At 41.4% G+C, this 17,654-nt stretch overlaps 1 protein-coding gene across 1 annotated transcript in view; it reads left to right on the forward strand.

Moving 5' to 3' along the window:
• The window catches only part of pgap1 (post-GPI attachment to proteins inositol deacylase 1), a 70,893-nt gene that overhangs the window by 36,628 nt on the left and 16,611 nt on the right, over positions 1–17,654 (forward strand). Inside the window, exons 7-14 of the mRNA XM_060937282.1 lie at positions 1,354–1,420; positions 1,505–1,610; positions 2,040–2,098; positions 2,190–2,273; positions 2,561–2,610; positions 2,860–2,911; positions 10,397–10,474; positions 16,535–16,610. Coding sequence (XP_060793265.1) covers positions 1,354–1,420; positions 1,505–1,610; positions 2,040–2,098; positions 2,190–2,273; positions 2,561–2,610; positions 2,860–2,911; positions 10,397–10,474; positions 16,535–16,610 — 572 coding nt within the window. The remainder of the gene's footprint in view (positions 1–1,353; positions 1,421–1,504; positions 1,611–2,039; positions 2,099–2,189; positions 2,274–2,560; positions 2,611–2,859; positions 2,912–10,396; positions 10,475–16,534; positions 16,611–17,654) is intronic.

Consider the following 17,654-nt stretch of genomic DNA (forward strand, 5'->3'; position numbering starts at 1 on the left):
CTCTTCACCCGAGTGTCCAAGACATAGGGCCGGAGATCAGATGAAACGACAAAGTCGATCATCGACCTCCGACCTAAGGTGTCCTGGTGCCACATGCACTTATGGACACCCCTATGCTCGAACATGGTGTTCGTTATGGACAAACCATGACTAGCACAGAAGTCCAAAAACAAAACACCACTCGGGTTCAGATCGGGGAGGCAGTTCCTCCCAATCACGCCCCTCCAGGTGTCACTGTCGTCGCCCACGTGAGCGTTGAAGTCCCCCAGTAGAACAATGGAGTCCCCAGTCTGAGCACCTCTCAGTACCTCTCCCAGGGACTCCAAGAAGACCGGATACTCTATACTGCCATTCGGCCTGTAGGTACAAACAGCAAGAGCCCTCTCCCCGATCCTAAGGCGCAGAGAGGCGACCCTCTCATTCACTGGGGTAAACTCCAACACATGGCGGCTGAGCTGTGGAGCTATAAGCAAGCCCACGCCAGCCCACCACCGGTCACCATGGGCGACTCCAGAGAAGTGGAGAGTCCAGCCCTTCTCGAGGAGCTGGGTTCCGGAGCCCAAGCTGTGCATGGAGGTGAGCCCGACTATCTCTGGCCGGTACCTCTCAACCTCCCGCACAAGCTCAGGCTCTCTTCCCCCCCAGCGAAGTGACATTCCATGTCCCAACAGCTAGCCGCTGTGTTTGGGGATCAGGTCGTCGAGGCCCCTGCCTTCGACTGCCGCCCAATCCGCACTGCACCAGCCCCCTACGGCTATCTCTGTGGGTGGTGAACCCACAGGAGGTCGGGCCCATGTCACCGCTTCGGGCTGAGCCCGGCTGGGCCCCGTGGGCAAAGGCCCGGCCACCAAGCGCTCGCATACGAGCCCCAACCCTGGGCCTGGCTCCAGGGTGGGGCCTCGGCTGCGCCATACCGGGCGACATCACGGTCCTTGATTTTATTTTATCCATAAGGGTTTTGGTGAACTGCTCTTAGTCTGGCCTGTCACCTAGGACCTGTCTGCCTTGGGAGACCCTGACAGGGGCGTAATGCCCCCGACAACGTAGCTCCTCGGATCATTCAAGCACACAAACCCCTCCACCACAATAAGGTATGTAATATTGGATAATTTTTCTCAATAAATAAATGACCAAGTATAATATTTTTGTCTCATTTGTTTAACTGGGTTCTCTTTATCTACTTTTAGGACTTGTGTGAAAATCTGATGTTTTAGGTCATATTTATGCAGAAATATAGAAAATTCTAAAGGGTTCACAAACTTTCAAGCACCACTGTAAGTATGTGTGTGTGTGTGTGTGTGTATGTATATATATATAATATTTATTTTATTTATTTATTTTCTCCCCTCTAAGGTGTAAGGAGTTTGTGCTGGCCACAGTGCGGGCGTTCTTTGACCTCATTGAGCCTGAAACAGGCCAGGTGGGTACAGTCATGCTTTACATCGGCATTCATCATGTGTGTGCGTGCAGGATGGGCCTCGTACTGATGTGAATTATTCCTCAGTTCACAAAGGATCCTGAGAAAAGGAAGTCTGTACTGAATCATCACTTCATTCGCCACCCGGTTCAGCTCCCTGGCGAGCAAATCAACACTCCTCTTAGCTTCTCAGGTGTGTAGAAGAGTGTGTTACTTGTATCTTTGAGGGATTTGGTTAAATAGTAGTACAAGGCAAGTGAAAAGTCTGTAACCTTTGAATTGCCTCCATACATTAAGACACGGGTATAGTTTTTAATCACTATGTGTAAAGGCATAAAGTACAACTGTTCATACAGTGATTGAGGAGAAACTTTAATACTCATTAAGCGCAAAATTCATACAAATATGATCGAATTAGAATATTAGTGTTTACATCCATCCCTCTGCTTCAGGATATTCTCTCTCTCTCTCTCTCTCTCTCTCTCTCTCTCATATCTGCCTCTCTGTTTCTGTCTCCGTCTCTCGCTCGCTGGCTGTGTTTGTGTCCTATCTCTCTCTCTCTCTCTCTCTCTCTCTCTCTCTCTCTCTCTCTCTCTCTCTCTGCCTTGCTGTCTGTCTGTAGGCACCATGGAGGCCTGGAATGAGGTGAACACACTCCGTCTGTTCTACAGTGCTCCCAAGGTGATGTATACTCACATACTCTACTACACTGTTATCACTCTGCCACAGGGGTTTAATGTCTCCCATCTTTTTTTCATTCACAATTCTACAGGAAGTTCGAATTCAGTACTTCCTGTTTGCACTTTCCAGCCGGAGGAAAGCCTACACACACTTCTACTGCCGCAACAGCAACCTGGTGAGCATGCAATTTCAGTCTGCGCGTATATAAATAACTTCATGCTTGAATACTTGCAGAGGAGCACTGTTGAAAATTCTTTTAAATTAAAGAAGTTGAATAAACTGTCATAATTAAAACTAAAAAAAAAAATTAATCTAAAGACTGTCTCTGATTAATTAAATACCTATAACAAAATGTATTTTAAAAATGAATGTGTAAGATTTTCTCTGTGTACCGGTACTTGTGTGAATTGAGAAATATTCAGATGATGAAGGTGACTTCAGAGATTCTGTTCAATCTCACAGGAAATGTCCAGCTGGCTCTTTGGCTGCACCCAGATGAATGGCTCCATGTGGTGAGCTTCAAGTAATTCAAGTGAAACATAGCAGGATCTTTAAAATATTCACACAGTTCCACCAGAACGCAGTCTTGAATCAGTCAGAGTGTTATTACTGTCTGTCCGTTAATCTTATCGTGTATATGGGTTGTAACATCTGATCATTGTTAACTGAGCATTGCAGGAAAGTGCAACAGCTGTTAATTCATTCATGAAGAATTAATTAATTTTATTTAATATTTTCTCCTTTTTTTTTTTCTTTGTCAGTGTGCAAGCAGTAGATTTGTCCCTCAGAACAGAACTTCTTCCAGTTTATAAGGTAAAGATAAATGCATAAAGAAACACACAAGCATTATAATATTTAGAAATGCAGGCACTTTCACCAGTCACTGCTGCGTTATTGTACTTCATTTACAATCCTGCTCAAATGCATCCCAAACTAAAAGGCTCAGATAACTTTTAGTGTTGACTTTTAGCCAATAACAGTTATCAAGAAAGGTTTTATATTAAGTTTACACTTTAGCTTTGTTATGAAGTAACAGTTTGAATATAATAAAAGAACATTCAAGTATGTAGCAAATTGCATCATGTTTCACACACAAGTCTGAAGCTGTTACACTTTTATGTTAATTAAACTAATTTATATTTAATAAATATGCAAATCAGGAACACCACCAAACCCTTCTCTTAGTCTTCATTTGCATATTAGACTGACTTACAGCCTGAAGATGCACTTGGAAACCATGAAGATGGCTTTAGACTGCAGTTGGCATAAACAATCTTGTAGTCAAGTATCCATCAGTGAACATTTAATTATGTCCTCATAATAGACTTCATGTTAAAACTACTGTATAATGAGTTTCTCAGTTACACAATTGCACTTTTTGACTATTCAGGACAGAGTTATAGATGTGAGAGGTTTATAATTGCATATATCCCATGTCGCCCAGATGAGGATTCATTCCCTTTTGAGTCTGGTTCCTATCAAGGTTTCTTCCTCATGTTGTCTCAGAGTTTTTCCCTTGTCACCATCACCTCTGGCTTGCTCATTAGGGATAAATTTTATGTATGAAATTTATATATTTCTGCAAAACTGCTTTATGACAATATCCATAGTTAAAAGTACTATAAAAATAAAATTGAAGTGAAATACCTTGTGACTATCTCATTACAATGGCACCTATCAAGGGGTGTAATATATTAGGCAGCAAGAGAATCAGAAAAACTTTGTCATGACAGAAAATCGTCTTAAGCGTGGCTGAAAAACATACAAAAACAACAACCAGACAATTGACATACAAAAGATATGTTCCTAAAAACAAAATAAAAGTACCTAGTAAAATAAATAAAAGGGTATAAAAAATACTGATGGTACAGTTTGTGTGCTGATTAGCCTTGTGTTTATATGGTTATCGATGTCAAGAAATGTTATTGTTTATTTACGGTATGGATGGATGGATGGATGGCAGTGGGAACGAATGAGTAATGGAAAATGTTTTTCTTCGCAAAGGGGACTTTGGAGCGGCGACCTGATGGTAGTAACTGGAAAGACTTGTGCAGGGTGTGGGTGGGATCTGCTATAATGTGGTTAGCCTTCCTTTTAACTGCTTGTGTATGGAATACAGATAATTGAGTTTGTTTTTCACCAGTTATTTTACTTGCTTGATTTAATGATCTGAGAGAGCTTTGACTTGTTCTTAACAGAGATGAAATTGAACCAGAATGAGATATTGAAAGTAAGTACTGACTCAGTGAATGCTCTGTACACAACTACAGTGGTGCTTGAAAGTTTGTGAACCCTTTAGAATTTTCTATATTTCTGCATAAATATGACCTAAAACAACATCAGATTTTCACACAAGTCCTAAAAGTAGATCAAGAGAACCCAGTTAAACAAATGAGACAAAAATATTTTACTTGGTCATTTATTTATTGAAGAAAATGATCCAATATTACATATCTATGAGTGGCAAAAGTATGTGAACCTTTACTTTCAGTATCTGGTGTGACCCCCTTGTGCAGCAATAACTGCAACTAAACGTTTGCGGTAACTGTTGATCAGTCCTGCACACCGGCTTGGAGGAATTTTAGCCCGTTCCTCCATACAGAACAGCTTCAACTCTGGGATGTTGGTGGGTTTCCTCACATGAACTGCTCGCTTCAGGTCCTTCCACAACATTTCGATTGGATTAAGGTCAGGACTTTGACTTGGCCATTCTAAAACATTAACTTTATTCTTCTTTAACCATTCTTTGGTAGAACGACTTGTGTGCTTGTTGTCTTGCTGCATGACCCACCTTCTCTTGAGATTCAGTTCATGGACAGATGTCCTGACATTTTCCTTTAGACTTCGCTGGTATAATTCAGAATTTATTGTTCCATCAGTGATGGCAAGCCATTCTGGACCAGATGCAGCAAAACAGGCCCAAACCATGATACTACCACCACCATGTTTCACAGATGGGATAAGGTTCTTATGCTGGAATGCAGTGTTTTCCTTTCTCCAAACATAACGCTTCTCATTTAAACCAAAAAGTTCTATTTTGGTCTCATCCATCCACAAAACATTTTTCCAATAGCCTTCTGGCTTGTCCACATGATCTTTAGCAAACTTCAGATGAGCAGCAATATTCTTTTTGGAAAGCAGTGGTTTTCTCCTTGCAACCTTGCCATGCACACCATTGTTGTTCAGTGTTCTCCAGATGGTGGACTCATGAACATTAATATTAGCCAATGTGAGAGAGGTCTTCAGTTGCTTAGAACTTACCCTAGGGTCCTTTGTGACCTCGTTGATTATTACACACCTTATTCTTGGCGTGATCTTTGTTGGTTGACCACTCCTGGGGAGGGTAACAATAGTCTTGAATTTCCTCCATTTGTACACAATCTGTCTGACTGTGGATTGGTGGAGTCCAAACTCTTTAGAGATGCTTTTGTAACCTTTTCCAGCCTGATGAGCATCAACACTTTTTCTGAGGTCCTCAGAAATCTCCTTTGTTCGTGCCATGATACACTTCCACAAACGTGTATTGTGAAGATCAGACTTTGATAGATCCCTGTTCTTTAAATAAAACAGGGTGCCCACTCACAACCTGATTGTCATCCCATTGATTGAAAACACCTGACTCTAATTTCACCTTCAAATTAACTGCTAATCCTAGAGGTTCACATACTTTTGCCACTCACAGATATGTAATTTTGTATCATTTTCCTCAGTAAATAAATGACCAAGTAAAATATTTTTGTCTCATTTGTTTAACTGGGTTCTCTTTATCTACTTTTAGGACTTGTGTGAAAATCTGATGATGTTTTAGGTCATATTTATGCAGAAATATAGAAAATTCTAAAGGATTCACAAACTTTCAAGCACCACTGCATTAAAATGTCCTTCCTGACATTGAAGCCCCTGAGTTTCCTCAGCAGGAACAGGCATTGTTGTGCCTTTTTGTACACCAAGTCAGTGTGTTGGGAGAAAGACATGACTGTCAATCTCTGTGCTCCGGTACCTGAAGGCCTCTACCTGCTCCACTGCCTGCGCATTTATCCTCAGGGGTTCAAAGAGGGGGGTGGGGGGAAATCAGGTGTTTGCCTCCCCCCACAACACAACTCCTTGGTCTTGGAGACATTGAGCTCCAAGGAGCTTTCCTCTATCCAGGTCATCAGGTTGTCCACCTGTTTGTGATGTATAGAAAGGGAGTTTTCATCCCTGATATGGGTAACCAGGGCCATGTCATCCGCATATTTAAAAAGTGAGAAGTCATTTATTATTGCAAGTTATGTTTGTGTAGTAGGGTGCATCAGTTGCCCCCTAAAAATGAAAAGTTCCTCCGATCATGATGCATTTTTGTTTTTATGTTCCTTTTGGTAAGAAAACACACTGGGTGAAATATTTTGACAAAATTCAAAAGTTTAATGGTGGCACCAGGAGCTCAAAGTTATGGAAAAAGCTGCTATTTTATGACTTTTATGACAAAATTTAAATCACTTTTCATTAAACATTATGGCACCTTATAGAGTATACCAAATATCTTAGATACACATTTTTAGTACATATTCTAAATATATTATCAAGCACAGTTTGAGTTTTAGCTGTTCATTGAATCATTGTTCAACTACTTTTAAACAATACAAATGTATTATGAATCACATAAATGCTTCTCAATTCCTTGCAAAGGTTCTTAACATGATCTCTGGGTCACAAGAAATCAATAAATGGAGTCCAATATTGTGATTTCAAACCTTGCGCGAAAACATAAAATAAGCGTTTTTTGGCAAAAAATGAACCTCATGGTGCCACCATTAGACTTTTGAATATGGTCAAAAAATTTTACGGGATGTCTTTATTGGTGAAAAGGAACACCCAAACAAAAATGCATCAGATTTTATGAACATTAGGGCAACTGATGCACCCTATTGTGTAGATTGAGAATAAAATGGTGGCTAAAACACAGCCCTGAGGGACTCCTGTGTTTTTAAAATCACATTTTCAGATTTGAATCCATTGACCACCACATGCTGAGGTCAATCCTGCAGGAAGTTTTTTATCCATAGAATCAATGTTGGATTGACCTGTAATCCTAGAAGGTGGTTACAAAGGGTGCGTGAGTCAACGGTGTTAAAAGCAGAGAAGAAATCCATAAATAAAATCTTTGTGTGGGGATGTGGACAGTCCAGGTGCCGGCATACTGTGTCCAAGAGGGTTAGACAGGCATCCTCCACCCCTCGCTTTGCCTTGTAGGCAAACTGGAGTGGATGCATGCCACCATAACAATAAGATGGCCACTTACCACCCTCTCCATACATTTGCTCAGTACACATGAGTGCCACTGGTCTAAAGTCTTTCATCTCTCTGGCATTGGACTTCTTCGGCACAGCTATCATGGTGGACTCCTTCCATGTTTGTGGAACACAGCTGGAGTGTAGAAGCTACTGGAATAGCTGAGTGATGACATCACCCAGCTGTGCAGAGCATTCCCTCAGCACCCTGCCCCTGAGTCCATCAGGACCAGCGGCTTTGCGATAATTAACACGGTTCAGTATAGATGTTAGTCCTTTTATCCACTTTGATGGATAGGTGGCGCTAGTGAGGGTCCAGTTATTTTGGGGGGTTGACTTGTTGAATCTGCTGTAATAAATATTAAGCTGCTCTGCAAAGGTGGCAGAATCAGGGCATTGAATCTGGGCTGATTTCAAAGCTCTGCCCATCAAGGTGTTAAGTCCCTGCCATGACTCCCCTTGCATTGCCAGTGGTGAATTTCTCCTCCATTTTGTTTTTATAGTGGAGTTTGGCCAGCCTGGTCTTTCTTCTTAACTTGCTGTTTAGCGCTCTGACTGAGTGTGTCTCCCTGTAAAAATGCTGCTTTCCTGTTGTTTAAACAGTGTTTCAGGTCCTTGGTGCCCCAAGACTTATTAGGATTCAGCTTGACCTGTTTTCTTGGAATAGCAGTTTCCACACAAAGTCAGATAGGAGGAGTGGGAGTTTGTCTGTCAGCAGGTTTAAGTCACCTTCACAGTTATGGAAAAATAAATCCCAATCTGTGATCTCCATACAACCCCTTAATGTCTCCACAGAGTCACTGTTCCAGACTTCTATTGTTTGTATATTGTCCGTTTTCAGTTTTTGACTGTATTTTGGAAGCAGCAGAATAACATTGGTCAGAGTAGTCGAGTGGTGAGTGGAGCTTTGAAACATAGGCACCCAGTATGTTACCAAAACACACACATCTAATGTTCTGTCAAATCTGGTGGGAGATGAGATGTATTGCTCTAGATTTGGTAGCAGTGTGGTGACATCACATCTGTTAACTTCTCGTAGCAGAAACACAGGTTGTTTGCTGCTCCATTTACCACTCTGCTGTAACATTCACCAATGCGTTGTGCAGCAAATGCGTTGTCAGGCCCAGGGACATGTGGTAAAATAACCATGATCTATGTAAACTCCTGTGGAAGGTAAAATGGTCTAAATGACAGTCATGATTTCATGATACCTGCTACCTTCAGTCTTTCTCACCATGAAGTTAGCAGCCCATCTGTTGTTTACAGCCATGCAAAGCCCTCCCCCGATTGACTTCTAGAAGAAGCCTTTGTCTCATGCACACTGAAATTCATCCTCTTCATTTAACCCATCTGAAGCAGTGAACACGTGTGTGTGTGTGTGTGTGTGTGTGTGTGTGTGTGTGTGTGTGTGTGTGTGTGTGTGTGTGCGCGCGCGCGCGCACACACCCAGAGCAGTGGGCAGCCATACTACAGCACCCGGGGAGCAGTTAGGGGTTGGGTACCTTACTCAAAGGCACTTCAGCCCAAGGCCACCCCGTGTTAACCTAACTGCATGTCTTTGAACTATGGGGGGAAACCGGAGCACCCAGAGGAAACCCACACAGACACGGGGAGAACATGCAAACTCCACACAGAAAGGCCCCCCATCGGTCACTGGGCTCAAACCCAGAACCTTCTTGCTGTGAGGTGATAGTGCTAACCACTACACCACCGTGCCGCCCTTTACATAATGTCTCTGTCAAAGCATATAATGCTAAATCCCTCTAGATCAATATCAGTCATTTCTTCTGACAGCCATGTCTTTGTAAAACAGAATGGATTTGTTTGATGGTAGTCTGGGTTGAATTTGATAAGTGTAGAAAGTTCAGTCATTTTATTATGCAATTATCTCACATTAGACAGAGTTACTTTAATTTTAATTTATTTTGCTTTTGCAATAGGAAGATATTTATATATATATATATATATATATATATATATATATTAGTATGTATGCATGCATATATGCATACATACATACATACATACATATGTATGCCATGATGCATGCATGCATCATGGCATGGGAAACCACAACAGCTTGCGCCAATTACAGTGGCCCCATTGTACCGAATCTCCTGCTGGTAATGGCAGCCTCCTACCTTGTCTCTTCATTCGGTTGCGAATTCCTCCTTTGGAACCCCTTTTCCTCCGTACTCGCTTGTTGTGATAATTCCTCTGCAGACATTGAGGTATTCCATCAAAGAAAGGTGATAGGTCCGTGGAAGCCAGCTGCAGATTCAGAAGAGTGTCCCGTGCATAGGTGAGTCTTCCTCCATTGTGGATGATTGGATCTGCTGGTTTACTCCAGATTGCAAATGCTAGTTGTATAAAGGTGATTTAAGAGCCACAAGCTTGCCAAATATTTCAGCATGGAAGTCATACTTGTTGCAGCAGGTCCATGGGTTAGATGGGTTAGAACTCTTTTGGTGACCCAAGGAAGGCCTACACAATATTAGCCAGGTAGTTTTGATGTTATGGCTGATCGATGTATGCAAAATGAGGAGAGACAATGCTCTCCTTCCTGCTACTCTTTGCTCTTCACCCTGCAGCATCAGCAGCAGATCGGAAAGTGTTTGCCTTCACCCTCCCCTGTTGGTATTCGTATTGTGATAAGGGAGCGTGAGCTAGGGAGGGTTGACCAAATTGTGGTGTAACTGGAGAAAGGGAGTTGTTCTTTACCTATTGGCATGCTTCAGCAGTCCAGAGTTGAATGTCCGTGTGTTTTCCTACAAACTGAAATGTTCTTTAGCCATAATGAGTCTCTGTGTTGAGGCTGTTATTTTGATGTCATTTTTATCCATATATTTGTGCTGCACTGTTAACATGCATGTCCTTTTCTCTTCGTATATGGTGTATTGTGTTTTTCTATATTAGTGTGTGTGTGTGTGTGTGTGTGTTTTTTTTTTTTTTTTTTTTCATGACTCTTGATGGAGGTGGCATTTACTCTTTTTTTTTTTTTTTTTTTTTTCTCTCTCTTTCGCTTCAGGTCTTAGTTGTGAAACTGAGTGAGATGCGTGCTATCTCTCATCTGGTCATCGATGCCTCAAACCCCAGTGCACGGCAGGTACAAAATGATCTTTAAAACTTGTTGTTCCTCTAACATGCTCATCGGTATGTGAGGCAAATAGCCCCCAAGCATAACTACATCACTTGTTTACCGCAATGCATTGTGGGGGATAGCTGGGGTTGGTAGTTGAGCAATATGACGGATGTCAGATTAATTTTATGTGAGAGCAATGTGAGCGGAGCGATTTTGCCATGCTCCGTCATGGAAGACAATGAAATTGGTGATTTAAAGAGGTGGATAACATGTCAAGGGTTTACAGCAGGAAAATTGGAATCCAAATCAAGTTTGGTGAGAAGGTAAGAGTCTAGACTGAGACTCAATGACACCTTAGATGAGCTTTTCATCCATGAGAGGATAAATACCTGATGCTCCCTACCAGTCAGACAGAACTGAAGAAGCCTTTCGGATGAGAGGTGAGATGTCTTCAAGAATCTTCAAGCAAGTCCAGTTGCTCTCTTTTACCACCCACAGTTTACCATGACCTGGATGACTGAGAATCTTCACAGACATAGACTGAGTCTACCACACTGTACTACAACAACAACCTCAAATCTCAGAACGTCTTATTTCTGAGGACATATACTGCACCAGTTAAACTTTATCGAGAAAACAAATCTATCTGAATATCGGGAATTGTATGTAGCCTCTCTGAAATTGGCTGTAATGTCTATAGTGTTCATGGTGAAGTTACATTCATGTGAGGCCTACTGCCAGGTTCTGCGGCCAGGTACAGTATAGGCCTAATCAACGAAAATGTGCAAACAACATAATGTGTATGCTAAATAATTTCATTCCTAATTTTGAAACGTTTTGCTACATGTAGTTAAATCTTAAGAAATAAACTATTTTATAAGTCTAATCTGGATTTATTTGTTTAACATGGATTGAACTTAATTTTTGGTGTGTTTTACAGGGTGAAGGGCTTAATAAACAGTGGATTAAGTCGATATGTATGTGACCCAGATGGTGATGCATTAATACATGCCACTAGTGAGGTACACCTGAACATTATACATACCCGAAAGAGAACCCTTCATGGTTTGGGACTTATCGGTCCAATAGGCTCGTTCGGCTGCCGAGTGCTTCATCATGTTGAGAGGCAAAGGTGGAGGAATGCTTCTGTGTTTTACAGGTTTCGGAATATCGCTAGTTTCAGACGATGAACAGTGTCAATTGTTATCTTCTATAACCGAAGGCCATTCCGCAGACCATGGAAATATTGCTGGGTCACAGTTTAAGTATGTCTTTTTCCCACCAGAGAAATGTAAGCTACAAACACTTGTCCATCTCGATTCAGTTTGAAGGTTTTCGTTGCAGCTTAAACTTATCCATTTCTTTCTTCTCGACTGGCAGCTGATAAAAGCTCAAATTAGGTGTTCTCTTTGTTGTGGAGACACAGTAAGGCATACAGCAATTCACTTTAGACATGGTTAAAACCAGTTAGACAGAACAATGCAGCGTTTAACAAAGGTAAAAGTAAGCAATATTGATCCTGGGTATCGCCCATAATGATCTGTGGTAAACAAGCGATGACGTAGTTATGGGTTAGGGTCTTTCTTCAGATCAGAGAATTCACACAGACTGGGAAACTATTATCCTTATCATAAGTGTGAACCAGACCTGTAGTTTACAGTAGTGCTTGAAAGTTTGTGAACCCTTTAGAATTTTCTATATTTCTGCATAAATATGACCTAAAACATCATCAGATTTTCACACAAGTCCTAAAAGTAGATAAAGAGAACCCAGGTAAACAAATGAGACAAAAAATATTATACTTGGTCATTTATTTGTTGAGGAAAATGATTTCAATATTATCTATCTGTGAGTGGCAAAAGTATGTGAACCTCTAGGATTAGCAGTTAATTTGAAGGTGAAATTAGAGTCAGGTGTTTTCAGTCAATAGGATGACAATCAGGTGTGAGTTGGCACCCTGTTTTATTTAAAGAACAGGGATCTATCAAAGTCTGATCTTCACAACGCATGTTTGTGGAAGTGTATCATGGCACGAACAAAGGAGATTTCTGAGGACCTCAGAAAAAGCATTGTTGATGCTCATCAGGCTGAAAAAGGTTAGAAAAACATCTCTAAAGAGTTTGGACTCCACCAATCCACAGTCAGACAAATTGTGTACAAATGGAGGAAATTCAAGACCATTGTTACCCTACCCAGGAGTGGTCAACCAACAAAGATCACTCCAAGAGCAAGGTGTGTAATAGTCGGCAAGGTCACAAAGGACTCCAGGGTAACTTCTAAGCAACTGAAGGCCTCTCTCACATTGGCTAATGTTCATGAGTCCAGCATCAGGATAACACTGAGCAACAATGGTGTGCATGGCAGGGCTGCAAGGAGAAAGCCACTGCTCTCCAAAAAGAACATTGCTGCTCTTTAGCAAACTGCAGACGATCATGTGGACAAGCCAAAAGGCTATTGGGAAAAATGTTTTGTGGATGGATGAGACCAAAATAGAACTTTTTGGTTTAAATGAGAAGTGTTATGTTTGGAGAAAGGAAAACACTGCATTCCAGCATAAGAACCTTATTCCATCTGTGAAACATGGTGGTGGTAGTATCATGGTTTGGGCCTGTTTTGCTGCATCTGGGCCAGGATGGCTTGCCATCATTGATGGAACAATGCATTCTGAATTATACTAGGGAATTCTAAAGGAAAATGTCAGGACATCTGTCCATGAACTGAATCTCAAGAGAAGATGGATCATGCAGCAAAACAATGACCCTAAGCACACAAGTCGTTCTACCAAAGTATGGTTAAAGAAGAATAAAGTTAATGTTATGGAATGGCCAAGTCAAAGTCCTGACCTTAATCCAATCGAAATGTTGTGGAAGGACCTGAAGCGAGCTGTTCATGTGAGGAAACCCACCAACATCCCAGAGTTGAAGCTGTTCTGTACAGAGGAATGGGCTAAAATTCCTCCAAGCCAGTGTGCAGGACTGATTTGTTACTGGAAATGTTTAGTTGCAGTTATTGCTGCACAAGGGGGTCACACCAGATACTGAAAGCAAAGGCTCACATACTTTTGCCACTCACAGATGTGTAAAATTGGATCATTTTCCTCAATAAATAAATGGCTAAGTATAATATTTGTGTCTCATTTGTTTAACTGGGTTCTCTTTATCTACTTTTAGGACTTGTGTGAAAATCTGATGTTTTAGGTCATATTTATGCAGAAATATAGAAGATTCTAAAGGGTTCACAATCTCTCAAGCACCACTGTAGTCTCAGGATTATAGGTCATAACACAGAAGCACAAAGGAAGATGTTAGCTTCCTTATGAACCCATGTGTGTCTGCATTTATGTGCTTAAACAGATTGATTCACTGATTGTTGTGATTTATTTAAATGGTCGTTGAAAGACAGCCTGTGTGTTTAAGAACTTCATTTCTATAATTCAGACAGCTTTTTATTAGATGAAACACTGGATTTTTGGCCAGTAGCAATATTCCTTTAAATCAGGGCTTTTCAAAGTGTGCCCCCCCCCGGGGGGCGCCAGAGTTCTTCAGGGGGGGCGCAACGTGAGGAGCCTTTACCAGAGACAAAATGGATCGATTTTTTTTTAGTACCTAAAGGCCCGGTCCCACTGGCCGATGGACACAAAACGTATGCAAAAAGGACACAGTGGACGAGCAAAATTTCGGGGGTGGCTCTATCCGTTTTCATCCGCTCCAGAAATGGACAAAATTGGCGAAAATTTGCGAAAACAGAACGGAAAAGAACGGACGTGGGTAGTATATAGCGGGGATGTTAAACGCATGTTCATAGGAAGCCTAGCGGATGGAAGTGGATGACAGCTCCGAAGGGGTTACCGGTGATAACTGAGAAGCGGACGCATAGCGGATGAAGGGGATGCATCACGTACGCCTAACGGAAACAAAGGGGATGTTGCGCGGATGTATATCGGATGCAGACCGTTCACTGCGCTAGGTGTCCTTCTACATACTCTAGACATACTCCAGACATCCTAAATATACGAGATACATCCCAGATATAAACGCTTTGTCCGTTTTGAATACTTTATATACGAGATGCATACGCTTACATCCTTTCTATTTCCGTGCTACTAACGATGAATAGACGTTTCATGTACCTTATCTTTCCTCCCTCTTTCCGTTTTCAGCTGCAGCGGATGTGAGTTGCGAGGATGCCCAGAGGATGCAGAGAGGATACAGCAGACGTTTAACGGATGATAACGGACATAGAACGTTTGTTGCTCGTATATGTCGCGGATTTACATCGTACACGGCGGAAAGTTCATCCGTTCTAAAAGTTTTGTGCAGCTCAAAACTTTTTGCGCAGATGAAATCACAGTGGACGGATGCTCGATGGATAGAGCGTATGAAGCACGTATGCAATGAGTACACAACGGATGCATAGCGTTTTCCAACGGATGGCAAATATTTTTTTACGTTTTACATCCTCTTTGCATCCGTAAGTGCAGTGGGACCGGGCCTTAAAGCTACAGTGAGTGAGGAGACAGAGTTTGGGCCAAGCAAAAAAACCCAGAGCCTCCAGGATGTTGCGAATATGCAACTTCAGCGCAAATTCAACCAATCCCCGCGAATTCAGGGCGGTGTTACAATTATATCCAATCACCGCAACTTTCCCGCAAATTTGACCAATCGTTGGCGTCGTCTTGAGGTGACGTCGACAAACTACTTTCCGCCTTACTTCCGTGTTTACGTTCAAGAGAAGCAGCATGCGCGCAATGTTGCCAGATTGGTTTTAAGTGCATTTTGGCGGGTTTTGAACATATTTTGGACTGGAAAACGTCAGCAGTATCTGGCAACATTGCATGATGTGCGAGTCAGTGTTTCTGTAGGCTTAAATTCTGTTACTGAAAGTGTGTGATGTTTACAGTGAAGCACTGTGTGCACTTTATTTATTTTTTTTTTACTTAATACAAGAAAGTAATGGATGCCAACATTTTTGCCAAAATGGTATTTTATTTTCCATTGTTTAGGCAGCTTCAGCATCATACTGTGAGATTCTGTTCAAATTGTTTTTTTCTTCTATGAAGCCTGAGCCATTTATTTTATTAGTTTATAATTATTGTTTAATTTAGTCTTCAGGAGAGACTGCCTGCACACAGCACTAGTATTAATAGTTTTTTTTCTTACATGAAAGCTGAGGCATTTATATTATATTTTAAGGTAACTTCGTGTTGTGCTGTGAGGTTCTCTGCACTTTAACTTTTGAACCAACAGGTGCATTTGGATAAGTAAAGCCTATTTTTCTGCATTTTTGTAGTCCTGGTAATCTTTTATATTGGTAAAGTTGTTTATAGGACCATTTCTCAGTGTCTTTGTTTTTTAATCAATAGTTTTTCAGTAATAACTTAATATTTAACATATCACTCAATTTTAATCACAAAAAGAGAAAATTGCAACAATTTCTCGCAACTTTCACTTCCTCCCGCAATGTAATCGCAACAAAAACCTAAAAAACACCACGATTTTCATCGCAATTTTTTTGGAAAACCCCCGCAACATCAGACATTTTAGCCCGCAACAATCACAAAAAAGGCCCGCAGAATCCTGGGGGGACTGGAAAAAGAAGGAAGTATGACCACGATTATTTAAAGTTTGGATTTTCACGGACTGGATCTGAAGATGCTCCACTGCTACAGTGTGTTGTCTGCCAAGAGGTGCTAGCTAACTATGCTATGAGATGTTTAAAATGTGTAAAAAAAGATGTTTTATAAAGCACAGATGTTTAAAATGTGAAAAAGAAAAAAAGAAAAATGTGTACAACAAACATTTTTTAAAAATACGAATGGAACATTAAGTATAGCAACAACAAAAATTGTAAGGGGGGCGCTGTTGTTTATTTGCTCTCCGAGGGGGGGCTGACTCTCCCACACTTTGAAAACCCCTGCTTTAAATCATTTCAATAGTTAAACCCCAATTTAAAGGGACTTAACACACACATTCTTTTGTTAGTTCATTATTTAAAATGTGTTTTTGGTGTCTGTGTATTTATTTTTGTATATCCACTGACTATAGCAACTATTCTAGCAGTTTGTTTAAATCATTTTTTCCCCAGTTTATAGTGGAGTGTGAGTGGCAGAGAGAGGAAAGCCTGACCATCCCTGTACCTGTCCCTCATGTTCTCTCTTTTGGTGAGCTCAATTTCCCACGTGCTCAGTGCTGTGACTGCAGCATTACTGTATCTGTCTCTGTGTGAGGGCTCTTTTTAAATACCTCAGACCTACAAACCTGATTTCAAAACAGTTAGGATGCTGTGTAAAACATAAATAAAATCTCATCTCATCTCATTATCTGTAGCCGCTTTATCCTTCTACAGGGTCGCAGGCAAGCTGGAGCCTATCCCAGCTGACTACGGGCGAAAGGCGGGGTACACCCTGGACAAGTCGCCAGGTCACCACAGGGCTGACACATAGACACAGACAACCATTCACACTCACATTCACACCTACGGTCAATTTAGAGTCCCCAGTTAACCTAACCTGCATGTCTTTGGACTGTGGGGGAAACCGGAGCACCCGGAGGAAACCCACGCGGACACGGGGAGAACATGCAAACTCCACACAGAAAGGCCCTCGCCGGCCCCGGGGCTCGAACCCAGGACCTTCTTGCTGTGAGGCGACAGCGCTAACCACTACACCACTGTGCCGCCACATAAATAAAATGATTTGCAAATTCTTTTTGACTTGTATTCAATTGAATACAATACAAAGACAAGATATTTAGTGTTCAAACTGATCAACATTTGTTTACTTGATTGTTTATTGCAAATACAGTATACACTCATTCTAAATTTGATGCCTGGAACATGTTCCAAAAAAGTTCGGAAAGGGGCAACAAAATACTGGGAAAGTTATGGAATATTCCAAAAACACCTGTTTGGAACATTCTACAGGTAAACAGGTTAATTGGAAAGGCTCTGTTGTTAACAAGCAAGGATGGTGCGAGGTTAACCACTTTGTGAAAAACTGCATGGGAAAATGGTCCAGTAGTTTAAGAACAATGTTTCTCAAATTGCAAGGAATTTATGGATTTCGCCATTGACCATCTATAATATCAAAAGATTCAGAGAATCCAGAGAAATCTCTGCAGATAAGGGACAAGGCTGAAAACCAACACTGAACCCCTATGACCTTCGATCTCTCAGACATCACTCCATTAAAATGCGATATGATTTT

This window comes from Neoarius graeffei, chromosome 13, assembly GCF_027579695.1.
Source record: "Neoarius graeffei isolate fNeoGra1 chromosome 13, fNeoGra1.pri, whole genome shotgun sequence".
Taxonomy (NCBI): Eukaryota; Metazoa; Chordata; class Actinopteri; order Siluriformes; family Ariidae; genus Neoarius; species Neoarius graeffei.